The sequence below is a fragment of the Sturnus vulgaris genome, chromosome 6, assembly GCF_052056855.1.
Source record: "Sturnus vulgaris isolate bStuVul1 chromosome 6, bStuVul1.hap1, whole genome shotgun sequence".
Taxonomy (NCBI): domain Eukaryota; kingdom Metazoa; phylum Chordata; class Aves; order Passeriformes; family Sturnidae; genus Sturnus; species Sturnus vulgaris.
Window position 1 is genome coordinate 27,355,247 of NC_142248.1, and position 19,675 is coordinate 27,374,921.

A 19,675-nucleotide genomic window follows, 5' to 3' on the forward strand; every position below is an offset into this window, starting at 1 on the left:
AGGTGATGGGATTGAAAGGCATCTGCTGATGAACAACTCTTACGGTCCATAGCACAAAATACTTTTCCCAAGCAAATACTTCCTCACAATGTTTGTGTTCCAGTTTGTGGAAGCTGTGTTCATGCTGACTTCTGTGAGGCCGAAGGCCTTGATTCTTATTACCTCCTTTCCTGCTTTGTATCAATGCTAATGTTAGTCATTCCTAGAGCTGTTCTTGTGTCCAACTCCTCTTTGTGAACAAACACCAGTGTTAATAGAAAACTAACTTTCTTCTTCGGTAGGATTTTCAAAGAATGAGCCTAGCTTTGTGCTGCCTTTACTTGTCACTTAAAACATCCTCCTACACTAGGCATACAATCACCCACATGCAAGTATGCAGAAGTGAGTTAAATCCCAGTGTTAACAGAAAAAAACTCATTGCAGGCAGTTAGAATTCTTTGCTTTTAATTAGGGGTGAATTTGGCCTTTTTGCCAAAAGGCCACTAGACCAGGGTAAGTGGTTAAGTGTTTAGACAGTTCTTAGCATCTAAGCTACAAGTTTGCTATCATCTAAGCTGCAGGTTGCCGTATATAATTTGCACAGTGCGTGTTTCCAGGTTGTAGAGGTCCGTGGTAGGGTCTTTAAAGTAAGCAAGACATGTAAAGTAAAAGCAGCTATTGTGTAACAGGCTGACAGCAGGGTTGTCTTCTCTAATGCTTCCTTGGTGTGCTAGGAAGCCTAATGCAAGCAATGGAATAGGAAGTTTGAGTAATGGCGTTTCTTGCCCTTACCAGCTTTTAAACTCTAAGGAACCCTGGTCTTTCCCCTAAGCATTTTCATGGAGAGGTAATAGTCACTGGGGAAGCTCTAGCACCATTTCTCAGTAAAATCAATGAGATTGCATCCATCAAACGAGTTAAATAATTTGGTGTACTTTTACATTGCTCATCATTGTTATGTGTGCAGATGACTTGGCGAGTTCTCTATTTTGGCCTCTTTGTTTTGAGGACATAGATGTCCTTGCTGCTTTTGAGACCTGTACAGCCAGTTGCAAGCATGAAGAAGTATCCAGAGTATGTAATTGATTTATTGGACAAGATGTTAATAAGCTTCATAGTAAAGATATGCTGAGTAGTAAGATTAACTTTTCCATTTCTTTTTTTGTCTTGATCCTACAGGTCCTGCAAGTTCCGTGAGTGCCAAGCAGTGAATTATGGGCTGGGTATCCACCAGTGCATCATGAAGATTGACTTTATTTTTGCCCTCTTGAAGTTCACGTGCTTTATGAATTCACTCTCTCTTCTATCTCACTGTCATCTCCGTCAACATTGTCATCACTTCTAGAAAACAGGAATTTTAGGCTTGGGCTTTGGCTCTCCCTTTCCTTCCTCCTGGAACACCAGTGTCACCTTTGTGTTCTACCAAAACAAATCACTGTAGGTTATTTTGCCCTTCAGAGAAGTACATCATCTGGAGAAGTCACTTCATGTACCCTGTACTTCTGAGAAAAGCCTCTGGTTCCTAAAGGATAATTGAGATCTTTCCTTGGGAGGAGACACTTCCTCTTGGTCACGTGCACTTGCAATCTCACTTGCCACTTACTCTTCTGCTCTCTGTCACTCTCTCTGCTCTTCTTCTCTTCCTTTTGGATTTAACATTTGGTGTTGACTGCTGGGGTTCTCCTCCCAGACGTGTGGCTGCTTTTGTTCTCCTAGGGAAGAGAAGATTCTTGAAACAATGGGCTTCACTCTGCATTCTATCTACTTCACCTGGAAGGTGAGTTTGCTGCTGGGCTCCTTGCTGGGTCTCTGTTTGGGTCTGGAGTTCCTGGGCATTCCCAATCAGTGGGCCCGCTACCTCCGCTGGGATGCCAGCACTAGGAGCGAACTCAGCTTCCAGTTCAAGACCAATGTCTCTGCTGGGCTGCTTCTCTATTTTGATGATGGTGGTGTCTGTGACTTCCTCTGTCTGTCCCTGGTTGATGGGCGCATCCAGCTGCAGTTCAGTGTGGACTGTGCAGAGACCACAGTTATCACAGACAAGCAGGTGAACGACAGCAACTGGCACTTCCTGATGGTCAGCCGCAATCACCTGCGGACAGTGCTAGTGCTGGATGGTGAAGCCAAGCCAGGTGAGGTGCGTCCACAACGCCAGCACATGAACATCGTCAGTGACCTTTTTATTGGTGGAGTCCCACTGGACATTCGTCCTGCTGCCTTGACTCTTGATGGTGTTCTGAGTGAGCCTCCATTTCAAGGATTTATCCTGGATCTGAAATACGGCAATTCTGAACCGCAGCTCCTGGGCAGTCAAGGGGTCCGACTGGAAATGGAAGGACTTTGCTCAGAAAACCCCTGTGAAAATGGTGGCACTTGCTTCCTTCTGGATGGTGAGCCACACTGTGACTGCTCAGCCACTGGATATGCTGGCAAACTATGTTCCGAAGGTAAGAGAATGCTTCCCTGCTTCTCACGGACCTTTATACAATCCAAAGAGTTATTTTGTTGTTTAGCAGGGCTATGACAGAGTTCTTTCTCCTGGTGATGGTTATCAGAGGAATTCAAATTCCACCATTCTTTTTCCAAATAGGAGTAATGAAATGGGAGTAGATAGGCTGTGAGGAACTGCAACAAGTATCTTGCTGAAAAGATGCTTCACTTGTAGCATGGACAGATTTTCATCATCATCATCATTCACTTCATCAGCAACTTATTAGTAAGAGTAGAGAACAGAAATTGGTAAATAAAATTAAGAAGTACCCTAGATTAGTTTTGGTAAAAGCAATGGCTGGCTTTTTTCAGTAGTCCCTGAAAATGGAGGGAAGTGTCAGCAAACAGGAGCCATATATATATATTGCTGACATAACTGATTGACATGACAGTGTATACTTATTTGATGTTAGCTGTTGCTAGCCTGTGGAAGCCCCATGTTTCCCTACAATTGCTTGCATACTAATCACTGAATGGCACCTTGATTGTTTTAGCATCCTTGATTAAATTGCTTAAATTGCTTTTTAAATTGATCTTACTTAGTGTTGCAAAGGGAAGAGAGATTTGAATGTTTCTGCATTGTTTATACTCTCTTTTTGAATTTGAGTTTGAAAGTTTTAAGTTATGCAAACCACATGATGAAGTGTATTTCAGATTCTTCCTTTGGTCTTTAGCAATGTGATGGTAATTAACTCTGTATGTGCAGGAGACTTAAGTAAGTCAGCTGAAAATCCCTGTGTGAATCTGAGAATCACAACATTATTTATGACATTTGGCTTTAAGCACCACAGTTTGAGCTTAAACCAAAGATGAAACCTGGACAAGAAGTGTCCAATCTCAAGGAAAAAAAACCCTACCCGAAATTTTGTCAATGGAAATATTTGCAGTAATATATTTTCAAGACTACCATTTGTTCACTTCTTTTGGCAGTGAAACTAGAATAATCAGAGTTTAGTCTGTACAATGTGAGAAGTGGTGAAAACAGTCTTTATACTCTTGATATCTAAGTAAAAAGCCCTACATCTCTACGTTTGCAGTCTGCATTTAGATGGAGAAGCAAAATGTTTTTATAGGAAGGGAAAATTTGGAAAATAAACATAGCATCCATATGTGCATTCATTTTAAGGTGATTTTAATAATAACAGAAAATTTGGCTTTATATCCAAATAATACAGTAACAGTACATGAGCATTAGACAAGAGGTGTGAGGCTGTGAAGTGCTGAACACCAGAATCCTTCCTGGCTATTTGCTCTGACCTGATTAGTTCAAACCATTAATGAGCCAGAACTATTTTCTGTGCTTGAGCCATGACTTATGTGGAGCTGGACAGACTTCTGGTTGTGACCAGGCAGTTCAGGAGCTGGGCCACTAGCCTGATCCTCACATGCTTATGGAACAAACACACCTCAGGTCTAAATGCCAGGTATGGTGATAGAATATTGCAAGAGCCACACAGGCGTGTGAAACCTGAAACATAACGATATAAGGCTCTGTCTACTGCTGGGCTAATGGATCCAGGCTCCTTGGGAAGCTGCTCAAGACATCAACAGCATATGGTTTTCAGTGAACCTCTTGAGAAAGTGCTGTAAGTAAGCAGAAATTCATCTACCTCTGGGCAATTGTGAGAACTCTAACCAGAGCTCAGGGGGTGGACTTTCTGCATTTCCTGGGTGGGTGGAACAATCTGAAATACATCTACTAATGAATCCAGGGATATTTTTGTTGTATACACCATGGATAAAGCAGTGCTATTGTTACTTTTTGAAGCCGTGAGTCACCATTGCTGTTTGTTTCCTATAGTGATTCATCAGTTTCCAGCCCAACCTGGTGTTAAGGGTGAACAAAGAAGTTCGTCACAATGTGCCTTCTTAAGCAAATACTTTTAACTCACTGTTAGCTGGGGTCTTTTCAATCTCAGAGAAGATGCTGTGCGGAGAACTTCTCCAATGGATCAAATGTAGAGATTTCCACAGTCATTACCTTGTTTGATTCTTCTTGTTTTCTCATATATTACTAAATGGTGTATAGTTGGTTTATGTTAGAATTTTATAATCAGCCTTGTTTTCTGCCTCCTTTATGCTGTAACAGTGATGATTTCTGTGTGTTAAATGCTGTCATTGAAAAAATGTTACAGTGTCTGTGCAGATGAATGGGAAAACCAAAAGAAAAGGCTGTTTAGTAAGTGGAAACAAGCAGACAAAGAAAAGTGGCAAGAAAAAAAGCAGGAACCAAATTAAGTATATCTACCTTTTTGTCTGACTTTGAAAAGCTTAAGATGTTCTTTCAATTCTGCACCTGTGGGAGAGCCTCCACTGATAAACAGTAGGATGTGGCAGGAATGGCAGAACTGGTTACAGGCTCTTCCTGCCTGTGGCTTGATTGGCCATTGAACAACTTGTATTTTCTTTGTTTGCTTTTTGTTTCCCCAAGAGATTGAGATGTTTGTTGTCAAAACTGTTCCCCTTTGTTTTGTATCTTTATCATGCCTCTGGATATATGCAGAAGTAACATGGTTATTTTATTCCCAGTCTCACTTTTGAAAAAGATTGGCCTCTCAACTGGATATGAACAACTCCCTTTTTGGGAGGGGAACCTTCACTCCATTATAGTATTTACTAGTCTGTAGTCTCTGTGCATATTTTAATTTCAACACCAGAGTTGGCTCTCTTACTGGGAACTGATGGGATCCAATCAATAATAAGTTCTGTTTGAACAGCTAAATGAATATGTACCTTTTAAATAATGAGTTCTCTTGACAATGTCCAGGCCATTACTTGGCTATTGACTGATACCTATGTCTGCAGATGGTAAAACCATAGCAAACTCATTTATTTTGTGGCCAGAGATAGAAGGAGTAAATAGAGAGTGGAACCTGCTGATAATGTACTGTGATGGAATAAAGCTCCATTTACAGTATTATAGGCTACTGTAACTCTAAGTTACGATGAATGTCAACAGAAAACAACCATTCCAGGCTGAGATGAAACTGTGAATCCTGTCCAGGATGGGCCCCCGGTGTGCCAAAAAAATACTTTGGCACTTCATGTGCACCCAGAGTTGTTAGTAGGATTGTGTATATCATGGCAGTCATGTGCCCAGATGGTAGCTGAGCAGGTACAGATTCTGTGTCTGAGTTTATACAGTGGGAGTGGAAATATGTGCACTTTGGAAAGTTTGGCTGTTTTGAGTAAAATGTGAGACTACTTTTATTGCAGTTGGAGTAAACTGGTTCACTAAATCTGATGGCTCTGTAGAGTACAAAGGATGGCTGATTTGCATAGCTATTAGTTTGTATGTTTCTGGGCAATGGTGGCATTAGACATGAAAGCTGAACTCAGAGCCATCTTCCCCTCTAATAAACCTTATCAGCCTCTGTGGAATCAGGCTGCTGCCAAGAGAATGAGGTTCCTGTAGAATTTGATCATCACAGATACATTCATATTTCTGAGAAAAAACCCAAGAAAACCTTCCCCATGCAAATTTTGCAAGCTGAGCTGCTGTAGAAACCAGATGAGGTTGTTTGTATCTGCTCATTGAGGACCATGCTGTCAGTCTGCAAGAAATTTTCTCTTTCACTGGCACTGCTGTGTAAAGAGTGAGCTCACAAATGTGAACAGTGTGAATGCAACACTGTTTGTACAAGCATATTTTGGCCTAAATCCTCACTCTTCTTCCAAGACTCCTTCTGGACTTTCTGAGGAGAGGTGAACAGAAGATGTGCTTAGAAGTGCATTAACTCTGCTTGTAGTTGCAGAACCAAGACGTTGATCACCAACTTCACAAAGCACCATGCTGAAGCCTTTGTGTTGCCTGCAGGGGCTGTTTCTAAACGAAGGCTGAATACGGGCTTGATTGCACCTCTTCCCTTGATTACAGAGCAAGATTTCCTGGGGATGCTGCCTGCTGAATGACAGAGGAGCCCACTGCTCTGTAATTATCACACTTCTAACTGCATCGGGAACAGATTTTTCTATAGCCCCTCAGCTTCGTTTAAAGTGACAAGTTACTGTAGGATTTATCCTCTTCCAGTCCCTTCGGAGCAACCCAGCCTTGGCTGTGTGTGAAGGCACTGCCCAGCATCACCTGCAGCCACTGTGTCTCCCTGCCAGCCACCCCAGTCTTTGTAACACTAAGGGATAGTTTGGCACTTTGCCATGAGCCTGATGCTTGCACTTAATTTGCATATACATTTACATACATTTTGTAATCAGAAACAAATGAACATGACCATAATATTTGCTTCTACTTGCATATTCCTTGATAGATGAATATAAATTTGTTGTTGAATTCACCAGCAATAAACAGTTGCAGACCCTCCATTTGGTCTTGTGTTCTGCTGTTCTAGAGGACAGCAGGCAGTTCTGGCACATGGCTTGGATGGGCCCAGATCTTCACTCACCAGTGCAAAACTCTAGAATTGATCATCTCCAAGGACTGTGGAGTAAATATTGCAAGGGGCAAATCTGCTGGTTTATGTCACTTCTTATGTCACAGCACTGGCCATTGGGCAGAAAGCTGGTAAGAACTCTGCCCATGACTTCATTTTGCAGCAATTCAGTTTTCCTCATCTCTTTTGCTTGCTCATTCTTCCTGGTTCAAGTTCCTTTGGTTGTATTTAAAATTATAATCTTTTTTCCAGTCTGGTTGCAATTTTTTGATGCATTGCCAGATGAGCACCAGAGAAAGATGATGTGTTCACGTATTAATGTTTATAAAGTGCTTTGAAACTCAAAGTGGAGTTTAAGCACCATTTGTTATTCTTAATGATAAATATTAAAATTGAGCAAGAGCCACAGGATTTGAATTTAGATCCTACATACCCTTTCACAGAAGATGCCAAGGACCCCAATCACTAAGTGTGGACTAAGCAACTCCAGAGTTGGCTGGATTTGTTTTGTAGACTCCCCTGCTTTAAAAGCAGGGGAGCTGCAGGGAGATTGCAAGACCTTGTATGGTGAGTGCCATTGATTCAAATAGTCTGGCTGCAATACATGCTGACAGCTATATTCTTGTAGTTTCCCTCTCTTGTATTATAGATGACCATGGGGCTGCAACTCTTTTCTTCTGGATTGCAGGTCAGATGCAGACCTTGGGCAAAAGTTAAGCCAAGCTTGGACATCTTCTCTGATAAAATGAAGCAGGTGGTGGTTGGGTACAAAGGAGATTGCTATTTGGTGTAAAGTGGAACAACTGATGAAGAGTCACAATAATTTATAGGCCAAGAGAAGATGGAACTCAGGGGAAAAAAAGTCTCAAGATGAAAATGTTCTTTTATAAAATGTTATAGAAGAGGAAGCCATAGCTCATCAAGACTGTTTGCAGTAGCTGATCCATATTGGTTTTACATGCCTGATAGAGTAAAAGAAGATTTCTTGGCTCTTGCAAAGAGAATGGGATGACCAAGCTTCTGGAGGATTAAATCTAGATGGAGTTTGGATACCAGCATTCTCTGTGAGCCCACAGACCAACCTGCTGGCTCCTGCTCTATCCCAAAGTGTGCACAGCCTGGATCAAAACTGGAATTTTTGGGAATTACTAAATAAAGATTGAAATTGAAGTAACTAGTAATAATTATGTGAAAGTAAACACAGTCAGAAATTTCTCTTTCCAACTTATGGATTCTCAACTTGATTTCTGAAGAATGGTTTATTGTCCTTTGGTTTTGCCATAAAAAAATAAAAGGTGGGGGGCGTAAGAGTTGGCTTATTACTGTACAGGCTTTTGCTGATCTAGGCAGCTTGTCATGGAGGTCAATCATCAGTAAATACAGCCTCAAGCAAGACAGCACATGCTGTAGATGTTGCTTTCATCCTTATTCTGGTACGGAGATGTGCAGGGCATTTGCCACAAGGTAATTTTTGTTATGTTTTGGTGAAAAATGGAGGGCAGTAATCCTCCCAGATACCTTAAGGATGCTGGAAATGGTGCCACAAAGCTCCAGGGAGAGAATCGGAGGAGGAGAAGGACATCTGTCCAGTGAAGTCTGTCACTAGTCAAAGAAGATGAGCCTCTGCACGTCAGCATCAGCACTGAGTGCTCCCTGGTGCAGGAGAAGGTGGTAATCCATGTGATGAAATGGTAGAATGGCCACCTGTCCTTGGCTGACTTCTAATTTCACTTTACCTCTCTGTTTCTTTGCTGACCAACTTTGAACTTGATGGACAGAAAAGCTTTTTTCTCTCCCTGTAGAAAGCAAGGCAACTGCCATGTTATTGCTGTCCAGAGACAGCACTGTAACTTCTGGTGTATGTGTGTGTCTCTCCTACAATCCTTCATTGCAGACAGGTTCACTGCCATTGTAAACCCGCCCTGCAGAGCAAAGCAGTTGCCCTTCTTCCATCTGTAAACAGGTCCAGGGGCTGACAACTGGGTCCAAAACAGCCCAAGGGCTGAGAGAAGTAGATGTGGGGGGGTAGCAAGGACTGTGGATGTCACACTCTACTTGAAGCAGAACTCGTTTGTATTTGAATGTATTTGCTCTGAAATGGGGCTAAGACCTGAGTACATTGGATTCACATTCTGTGCTGCCTTTGCCAGTTACGCTGTGTCAGCTCTCCAGGCCCTGCCTGCATGTACACTTGTTCAGCTCATTATTCTGAAAAGAGACCAAAGTATAACATATAAAGGAAGTGGAGCAGGGCAGCAGAACTTGAATGGCTTGGTCATAAGAGTGTTAGCACCTAAGAGGCTGATTTCCATTTCTGCCACAGTCTTTCTGTGTCCCTGGAGTGATTTGCTGGCAGACTAAAGGACTCAAGACTGAATCAATTGACCTTTCTTTGCAGAGGATATGTACTTGGTTACCCCTTGTGTCTCAGTTTCTATATCTGAAATATGTAGTCAGTGGAGCTTCCTGTACTCCAGGTATTAAGGATCCCATATGCTTCTGTATGACAATGATAGAGACATATAAATATCTTAGCATGACAAGTAAATGATGATAATGCATGAACACCCAGTAGAATTACCTGGTTTGATTGTCAGTTTTTAGCTAGGATATGCAGTTAGAAATTAAAGTAGTTTTCCTTGTAAGGTGGCCATCTTTCAGGCGTGTTCCTTATCTTTCTTTTCAACAGAAATCTCCCAGTTTCCTGCTACTCTGTGCAGTGTCACATTGTGAGTAGGCAGGCCCTTTCCAGGCCAGGCTGCAGTTGTGCTGATGAAGATGGAGCCTGAGCAGCAGTGTAACCTCTTCCTTGTTGGTGACATGGAACAGATGGCAATAGGAGAAAGACAACTTTTGATTTTTTTTTTTTTTTTTTTTTTTTTGGGGTGGTCTTTTTTTTTTTTTTTTTTTTTTTTTTTTTTTTTTTTTTGGTAACTGACCCATGTGCTCCACTGACCTCCCCCAAACGTTCTCTGCTGTGAACCTCAGATGCTTTTCCTTGTAAAGTGACCCACCTCTGCCTACCTGTCTGCATTGGCACTCTCCCTGCTGTGGCTGCTGGTTTCAGCCTGCCCCTTTCACCCTCCATGCTCAAGACTTGCCTCGACCTTGTGCTGTCAGGGGAAGGAAAGCGAGCATAAAAGGCTACCCAAGCAGAATGGCATAGTTTGCACTTTCTCTATTCCTCTATGCATTAAAAGCAGGACAGCAAAGAAAGCCCATTGGATTGTTTCTGAGTGTTTCATTAGCACAAAGCTGGCCAGTGTTTTGTGGCTCTAAGGCACTGAAAGAGTGCATAAAAATCTTGCTTTTCCTGTTAACTCTCATGAAAGCTCCAACTTCTTATTAGATAAAGCAGATTTATTTGTCTGTAGTTTGCAATATAGGGCAAGGAGGAAAGGTATACTTGACTCTCAGGATTTTGCTCTGAGGTGTGATCTTCCTCCTCTTATTAATGGAATTTGACCAGTTAAGTAACTTGAGTGAATATAATGGACTGGGTTTGGCTCTGAGTATTTGGCATGAGACCTTTATCAGAAAAGAAAGAAGGAATTCCTTGGAAGATGTAGGAATTTGAGCTGTAGGTTAAACCAGGCTTCAATCTCTAATAGTGCTGGCAGGCTCCATGGTTTGCTTGGCTGCTGCATTTATTCAGAAGCCTTTCTCGGCCTCTGTAGTCTCTTGGGTGGGTTTTCATTTCTTTGTGGTTTGTTGCCTTAGTACTTGAGAAAAATGACACTGTCTGAGTTTTCTAAACCTCTGGTGTGCCTCCACAGGCATGTGTTTGATTTTCTGGTTATTCTTGCTATGTCCATCTTGCAAGTCTGGCTTTCAGGGTTGGAGAGCCTCTCAGTACCTTTCTCCTCAAGGTAATATAGGAGAAATCCTTGGAACTAAAGGCACGTTCCTCCACTGAGGCTGGTCAGCAACAAGAGTTGAGGAATGGCTTGCTATGAAGAGAGTGGCTAGTGTTGTGATCTGCAAATTTCATAGTTCAGTTGTTTGCAGCTGAATTCCTTAAACTTTTTTCTGTATGTGGTTGAAATTGTTTATGCTTATATTCCCCAAAGACTTTTTTAATGGGGAAGAAGTGTGTGGAATCATTCCTTAATAAATTGCTGATTAAAAAATAAAGGAAAAAAGAAAAAAGTGAATTTTGTGAAGAGGAAGTGAGATTAAATTTCTTGTCTAGGACTACCTAAAAGAAAAAGCTGCTAAAGTAACCAGAATTTCTGTATTTTCACTTCTGTCATTTGCCTTTTTCTCTGTGGCCTCTCTGAGACCTGCTCTGGGACTTGGTGTGCTAGGAGGCAGGGGGTTGTGCAAAGGAACTACCTGCATGATGCCTGCCAGACCTCTGGTGTAATGGGAGGTCTGTGTAGGTCCTTGTAATTCACATAGCTCTGACTTTAAGGAAGATAACAGGAGATCAGTGAACATTAAAAATTGTGGATGGATGTATTGTCATTGTGAAGCAATAGCATTGTTCAATCCCTTAGGATAAGAGCTAGAGGTAGGTTTATATTAGTGTCAAAGATGGGGCAAAACTCATATAGGCATATCTAGCTGAAAATTTGGTGGATTAGCTGTGTGATCCCAGAGCTTGGAATGTGATGATATTGTTATGACTCTAAGTTTATTGTTGTGTAGAAGACCTTTTCCGTAATCATTGGATGTTGCAGAAAATTGGCAAAATCCTCTTTCTTCGGAGTTCCTCTAGTGGGCACTGTGTTGTTGGAGATCTGACTTTTTTTTTTTTCTTCACTGAAAAAAAAGGTAGGGCTCCAGTGATCAATTTGTAATTTAGCTTGCTGGCTGCCTCCTCCTAAATTTTCTTTTCCTTCATTACTTTATCTGAAGTGCTCAGTTGTGTCTAAATTGCAGCAATGAACACATCTACAACAAATTCCAAAACCTGCTGGTTTTGAACAGACATGAGGCCTATATACCTATACACATTATCTCTACTTTGCATCTGACACAGAAATGTATCTTTAAGGCAGTCTGGTGTTTGCCTGCCCTATCGTGTGGCGGGTTTGAATGAAAGACGTGTGAAGTTACATTTTGACCAGCTAAGACACATCAGAATCAGACAGACTGGAGATGTTTCCTTGTGAAAAATGGTGCTTTCATTCAGATCAAAATATTTAGAAAAAAAATCCCAACTAATTTGGATGAAAATCTGCAGAAAAAAGAAATGTATTTTTAATTTGTAGAATTTCTGAATCCCGATTAAAAAAAAAAAAAAGTACTCTGTATCTATTACACATAACAATGTAGCTTATTTTATAATTTACCGACATGATTAGATCAAATATGGATCTACTGCTGATGGACTGCAATGTATAACAAAAATGTTGAAGTGTTTTAAGGAAGGGACATGTACTCCCACAGTGACCAAATGGAACTAATGAAAACCCGTGGATTCAACCCCACCATGCTCCTGTGGGAGCTGTTAGGTTCAGAAGAGCAGGCAGAAGGAGACCTAAGCATAGGTTAAACTTAACCAGAGAGAAGAACAGATTTCCAGCTTGAAGACAGCAAGTGGAGCCTGGAGCACAAATACAGCAATGACCAGACTGGTGCCCTTTGAAGCCTCCCAGGAGAGAGGAGTGGTGTGAAGCACTGTTATCCTTTCAGTTCCTTGGAAGTGACAGCTCCATAGGTACTACTGTCTGTCAAGAGCTCCACTAAAAGAAAGGCTCAAGGAATAATTATGAGTGGATAGGACTCAAGTGGGCTCTTTCCCATTTGACTTCTAATATGTATCAATGAACAGTGCAGTCTCTCAACAGTGACAGTGATGGCAGCAAGGCTGAGTATATTAATGAAAAACCACAGCTGCTCATTTGAGAGGCCGAGATTGTCAGCAGTTTGATTTTTAGCTTTTTAGCATGTTGGATTAAACCTAAGTAGTTTACAAGATAGCTGGACCTGAGGACTGGGCAGCAGGCATTCCCAAAGAGGAGCAAAACAAATACCTCTCTGTGCAAGAAATGCTCTTTGAAATGCAGCCAGCCTGAGCTGAAATTTGGGCTGGATAAGCAAGGCTCTGCCTATGAAAATCACTTGGGATCTGCACCAGTATGGCATGACAGTCATTCTTCAGCTCTGGGATGTTTTCCCTGTCATTGCTGCTGCCAGTTTGGTGACTCCCAGTTTGCCCGAGGCAAAAGATAGCTAAACTGAAGTACTAAGTAACAGATCCTCTATCCCGGGAGAACAATTGGCTGTGATTTCAGAACTCATTTGTCAGTGGTGTTTAATTATAGCCTTGCTACCACTTACAGTGGAGGTCACCGCTATATTGTAGGTCTATTTAGTGCTCCCTCTGGTCTTAAAAATCTATGAATCTATATCATGCTATTTTGGGACATTTGTAACAGTCTCCACTAGTTTTCTTCCAGAGCTGAAATTGCTTAAGTTTTCTCCTGCTTAATTGACAGAATGTTGTTGTTGGAAAGCTGACTAAAACAATTTAAGCCCCTTTTCAGGTCTGGGAGTGAAACAAAATGTAGGTTACATCTGGTTTAGTTTCTATCCTTACAGTTGCCCAGCTGTTTTCTCCTTGTGCAAAGCTCTGCTGCAACATGGACATGTGAATTATTTTAACTTGCAGATACTGTGTCGTCAATGAGCTGTCCTGTAGTAAAAATATCTAATGTAAGGATCATTGTATAAAATGTTTTCTTGCACATCTGGTCCCATAAATAGTACTCAAATTAAAATTAACTTCATACACCAAGTACTCTTTATTCAAGCAAAGCTTTCATTCATCTGATGAAAGATGCCCTTAACTAAGAACTAAACACAAATCTACTTATATTTGTTGGTCTTGTCAGTTAAAAAAGTTACTTTTAAGTCCCATTTTGAAAAGTGATTTAGGCAGCTTGAAGCCTTGTGACTGATCTGAAATTCAAAATAGTAGTTTTGATCATTTTACTTTCATATTGTATTTCTTTGTCCTTTTTCACCTCTAAAGGTTTGGCCCAAAGAGCACATTGTTCTATGAGATTCTTTCCTTGCCTCTGTTTGCCTTTAATAATTTTAATGATCTGATTGATGATCTGATACTGAACTGAAACCATGACCAATCAAATGTTCTTCTTTTAAAACTTAGTGAAGAAGGAAAATGAATTGCAAAAATCCTGCTTAAATGTGATGTTAACGTTGTGAATTTCAGAATTAAATTGTAGTACCTGCTACAATCAAAATGCCACATGGCATCCATTCAAATGTGCTTCAGGCATCCCGCACTTGAATTGTGTGCAAGGCAGCAAAATAAAAGAGCTAAAATGCTGTCAGGTTAATAATAAATTGTGCATACATGTGGCACATTTCATCAGAGTATTCCTAAGCATCTCACAACTACTGATAAATCAGTCAGCTTTGACATCACTCTACCGCAGTGTGGACTGCATGCTATCTCCATTTAACCGATGGCAAAACTGAGAGGCAAGCAGAATGAGAATTATTGAAGGGTATCAAGTCAGAAGCTGCCTGAGGTGAAATAGCAATCCCAAATGCTAAATCCTAAGTTTTAAACAATGTAGTAGTTTATCTAGTTTTATCCAAGTGTGCTAAAAAAGCCACAAAATGCTGTGGTTTATGTTGATTGTGAAGCTAAAACCAGAGCATTGGATTTTAGGGATTCTTGTAAAATTTCAGTTGAAATTCAAAGAAATACCTCTTTTAATTCTTTTTGGTGGATTGGATTGTCCATAGCCAGGAAGTTCTGCCTTTGGGGCTGTAGTCTCACAACTTCATCAGCTTGTTCTTTACCTCGTGCCAGTAGGCAGCATTGCTTGGACTATGCTTTATGGATTCCCCTGCTTAGTGTTTTTTTAGAGTTAGTAACGAGGAAAAATAGACTAGTAGCAATAAAAGTTTTAGCTGGCTTTGTCCATCTGTGGTTTATGTGTGCTCCAGTTCAACTTTTCAAGACAAAATCCAGTTCCTCTAGATGTTTCCAGTAGAGAAAAGTTTATGATTTCACTTAAAATACCAAAAAGAAAGACTAATTTTAAATATTTGAATACTTTACTGAACATACTCTTGGATGGAAGGTGATATGAGAAGGTGTATTGTGGTTTGACATTTCCCCTCCCTTCTGAATTTCTTCAAACCTGCCAAGGTTAGGCTCTCATGTAACCTTCTGTTTCCTTCTGTCCAGCCTGTCCTTGTCCCTTTCCAGTTTTACTGGAAACTTTGTTCCAGAGTGGAGTGGCTCCAATGAACCACTGAAGGAAGGACTCTGTTGTGCTGAACTTCCAGCTGAGTAGAACTGATTGTATAGAAGGTTTTTCATATGTGTTAAAGAAAGAAAAGCTTTCAGTTTGACGTTTTTGTTTTGTTGGTTATTTTCACAGAATCATTTAGGCTGAAAAAGACATCTATGATCATCAAGTCCAACCATTAGCCTACTGCTAAGTGCTCCATCCGCACATTTTTTTTAAATACCTCCAAGTGGTGCTGACTCAACCACTTTCCTGGGTAGCCTCTTCCAGTACTTGGCAGCCCTTTCTGTAAAGAAATTTTTCATAATATCCAACCTGAGCGTCCCCTGGCACAGCTTGAGACTCTGCCCTCTCATCCTATCAATTGTTACTTGAGAGAAGAGGCCAGTCCTTCCCTAGGCCAAATCTACTTTCAGGCAGTAGTAGAGAGGGATAAGGTCTCACCTGAGTTTCCTCTTCTACAGGTTTTTTCTCTCCCCCAGCTCCCTAAGCTGCTTCTCCTAAGACTTACTCTCCAGAGCCTTCACCAGCTCTGTTCCCTGGACACGCTCCAGCACCTCTATGTCTTTCTTGTAGTGAGTGGCCCAGACCTGGATACAGGACTCGAATTATGGCCTCAACAGTGTGGAGTCCAGGGGGACAATCACTGCCCTGGTCCTGCTGGCCACACTATTGCTGATAGAGGTCAGGATACCACTGGCCTTGTTTGCCACCTGGGCACAGCTGGCTCGTGTTCAGCCGCTATTGACCAGCAACCCCAGGTCCTTTTCCTCTGGGCCAATTTCCAATCACCCTTCCCCCATCCTATGGTGGTATATGGGCTTGTTGTGATCCAGATGCAGGACCTGACACTTGGCCTTGTTGAATCTCATACCACTGGCCTCAGCCCATCAATCCACCCTGTCCATATTCCCCTGCAGATCCTTCCTGCCCTCCAACAGATGAACGCTCCCACCAAACTTGGTGTCTTCTGCAAAGTAAAGCTGCACTTGATTCCCTCATCCAGATCATTGATCAAGGTACTTAATAGAACTGGTCTAAATACAGAGCTTGGTGAACCCCACTTGTGATTGACCACCAGCTGGATGTAATTCCATTCATCTCCAGTCTTGGAGATTGGCCATCCAGTTTTTACCCAGCAAAGGGTACCTGTCCAAGACATGTGCAGAGAGAAAGTCCCATGGAAAAATGGATTCCTAAAAAGACCTTTTTTTTTTTTTTTTAATTAGCTTTACTTCCTTTGAGAAGGTTAAAAAAATTTTAAGAGTTCCTCTCTATTTGTTGCCCAAAAATCTCTTCTTTAGACACTAAAAATTATTCCAGTATGCCCCACTTCTAATGTTACCCTTGAGAACAAAGTTGCTTGGCTAAGAACAGTTACCCAAGTGAACAGCAAGTTCAGCATGGAATGAAGATGGTGGCAGATGGGGCATGATGACATTGTGCTTTTGCTGGAAACAATGACATAATGAGAAAACATGAGCAGATACTCTTTAGCCTGAAAGTGCTCTCTTATTTTCTATGTAGTTGAGATAAACTGCATTTAACCATTCTGTCCTCCAGCAGATACTCTATTTTGCTGCATAGCATACAGGAGTATGAGTAGGACTTTTCTACTTGGGGTAACTAACAGTTCTGACTGGCATTTATTATGGAAGCTGTTTAAATTAAAGTATTTGAAGCTATAAACACTGTGTATGGATTATTTTAGTGCAGTGCACAACAATTTAATTGTTGGTTCTGTGAAGAACCACATCAGTGGAATTCCGTTATGTCTGTAATAAAACTCATCATCAGAACTAGGCCAGAAGGAAACAGATCTAAACTAACAGGCAATCCCAAGATCAGGAGTGACATTTGTTGGTAGCGCTGTCAAACTGGATCCCAGGATACTCACACAAAAGCGAGTGGCCAGTCCAGACTCAGATGTATTTGTAGAGCTATTATCTCCGTGATGGATGCTTGGAGAGTGATGTGCAGACCTGTGACTATCTGGATCTTTTCCTTAAATGTTTCTGGCAGTCTTTTCTAAGCCAAATCACACCTAAACATCAACACTCCAGCTGTTCCTTTCTCAGAGCAGAAGTATGAGCTGATTTTTGTATGAGCAGCTTATGGTTCTGCTGCTTTTCACAGCTTTTCCTCCAGCCCAGTTGTCCCATCTGTGCTTGTCCCTGGCTCTGTGTGCCTTATCACTCTAGTGGGAGAAGGAAGGAAGGAGTAAGTGCTCTGACTTTGGCATTGATCGTTGCTCTTCTTGCCCCCAACCCTAAAGTGGTAGATGGAGGAGGCTGATTTCAGGGAGGGGAGGTGCAGTGAGAGAGATGACAGCTGATGTGAGGAGAAAGCAGAACTGTCAAGATGATCATAGCTAGCAGGAGAAGAGCGTCCTGGTTGTGACTGGCCAGACTGGCTTTTGCATACTGGCACTGGGAGGCAAAGCTGTCTTAGGCAAAGCTGTGGGAGGCTGGGGGTTGGGCTTTGCAACTGGAGAAAAAGAAAGCGAGTCAGCAAGGGAAAACCCAGTCCTGCTGTGTGGTTGTAGCAGGAACGCTGTCCAAGCATGGAAAACTGATCAGCTTTCAAGACACTCAGTTGGAATGGAAAGCTGTTCTTCTATGTTTGTGTTCTAGTATTTGTCTTCAGCTAGACATGCCCCCATCTTTGAGGATCTCTTCCATGAACATAATTTGAATCTCCCTCTTTTTTATATCTGATTCCCTTGCTGGAATTTGCCACCTTATACTAGAGACACATTCTTCACACCTTCATAGGCCTTGTCAAATGAGTTCCAAGAACCTTGCCACATAAAAGAAAAATGAGGTGATGCATGAATCTTCTTTTTCCTACAGCAGTCTTTTTCGGGTTTTTTTTCCTCATTCCTCTGCTCTTGGCTTTGAGGTGTGAAGTCTTCTAGGTCTTCAGATGTCAGTATGGATCCTATTTGGCCTACACTTTCCTCATAAATTAAATTAGAAGACATATAGGAACTTTGGGTCTCCCTTTAATAGGATGATGTAAAGGTGGTGTGACTTTCTTTCATTTCCTTCCAGGCCTTAGAAGAGAGAAGTAGATAGTGGAACATTGCTAATGCACTCAAACGAAACTAATTTATGAGAAAATACTCATCTCTCTTATCTCCTAGACCATCTGTCTGAACTGACTCCTCCTGACCCCTCTGGTTCAGGGCCCTACCAGTTTTAAGAGTTGTATATTTTCCAGGGTTAATAATTATAGGGGATAAACACAACAGGCTTCTCTTCTGTGTGTGGGAATTTCAGAAAAGAGCAAATGCCTTGTCATTCTCTACTAAACTCTGTAAATTGCAAGATATGAGGTAAAAGCTCCATCTGCTGGAGCAGTTTTTGAAGGTCCTGTTGGAGACAAGCTCTGGCCTCCTGCTCCTAAATGAGGTGGCTTCATTCAGTGCCTACTGGAGCAGACAGGAAAGTAAAGACTGATATGGAAACTATAGCAGGCAGAAAACAGCCAAGGTTGATGTCACTCATGGGCTGACATAGCAGCAGCAAGACTGTCCTGATCATCATTGGTAGTGGAGCCAAGTTCTGTATTCTCTAAGATGATTGCAAAGGTCCTGCCTCAGACCTTGAGAGAAAATGGCCTGAAGTTGGCCAGTATCCAGCAAACCAATGATACTCTGTATGCTGTGAGACTGTGCACTGCTGAGTGGTTTGGAGTCAGTAAGAAGGTGGTGCTCATTGCATTTGAGACAATGGAAAATGTCTTTCCCTACTGGTATGGAGAAAGACTGTGAAGAGTTAAATCTAGTGAGAAAGCAGTAGTAATGCTCACTTGAGACTTCATAGCTGTAATTCAGAACAGGGCTGAATGTCCTGAAATACCAGAAGGCCCAACTTATCCTTTCTAGGGTTTTGCATTTTATCATTGAATTGCAGTGAGTGTAATTCTCAGGTCAATAGATTTATCTTTCTTCCCAACCTGAAGTTCAGTAAGATATTGGAGGATAAGTGTTGTCTTCTTCCCTGATAATACAGCCCACACACATTATTCACCTGCAAATTTGCAGTGGTGATTAGGAGTACTTCCAGAGTTTAGTGGATAAATTTTTGGAAACAGACTCATCCTCTTTTGTAAATTCAATATGGCTGTAGGTACTTGACCAGTTTAATCTTTCATATCTTTTTCCCTATTCTTTTTCAGGGTGTCACTCCTAAGAAAGCTTGCCCCAATAGAAGTGGGTGTTGCTTTCTTTGTGAGTCATTCAAGAGACTAGGTAGGATTGAAGAAGTGGCTTTTGCTCATGCTCATGCTAAATAATAAGGGAGGTTATTTCCCTCTTCTGGGTCTGAATGAACCCATCAGATGCATATGTACTGTCGTCTTTCTGAGGTACAGACTAGTAAAGTGGATCTTTATTCTCTGACCTCACCAAGCTTTTTTCCTTACTCTTCATGTTATTGTAAAGGTTTCATCAAGCATTCGACATTTGGAGTAGAAGAGTGTTCCACTTTCCTGGTAGATAGAAGCTACAACAGTTTATCTTTCACTCATAAAAAACAATTAAGTTCATGGACATTGTGGCTGACAGGCAATATCCTC

At 41.5% G+C, this 19,675-nt stretch overlaps 1 protein-coding gene across 15 annotated transcripts in view; it reads left to right on the top strand.

The window, feature by feature from the left end:
- Positions 1 to 19,675, top strand: part of NRXN3 (neurexin 3) — a 945,575-nt gene that overhangs the window by 49,028 nt on the left and 876,872 nt on the right. For all 15 annotated transcript variants that reach the window (XR_015804647.1, XR_015804648.1, XM_088167427.1 and 12 more), the window contains one exon: positions 1,159 to 2,426. Coding sequence is in view for 13 of the 15 variants with exons in the window: in XM_088167427.1 (XP_088023553.1) it covers positions 1,718 to 2,426 (709 nt within the window). In the remaining 2 variants the exon portion in view is untranslated. Of the gene's footprint in view, positions 1 to 1,158; positions 2,427 to 19,675 lie in introns of those variants that run through there.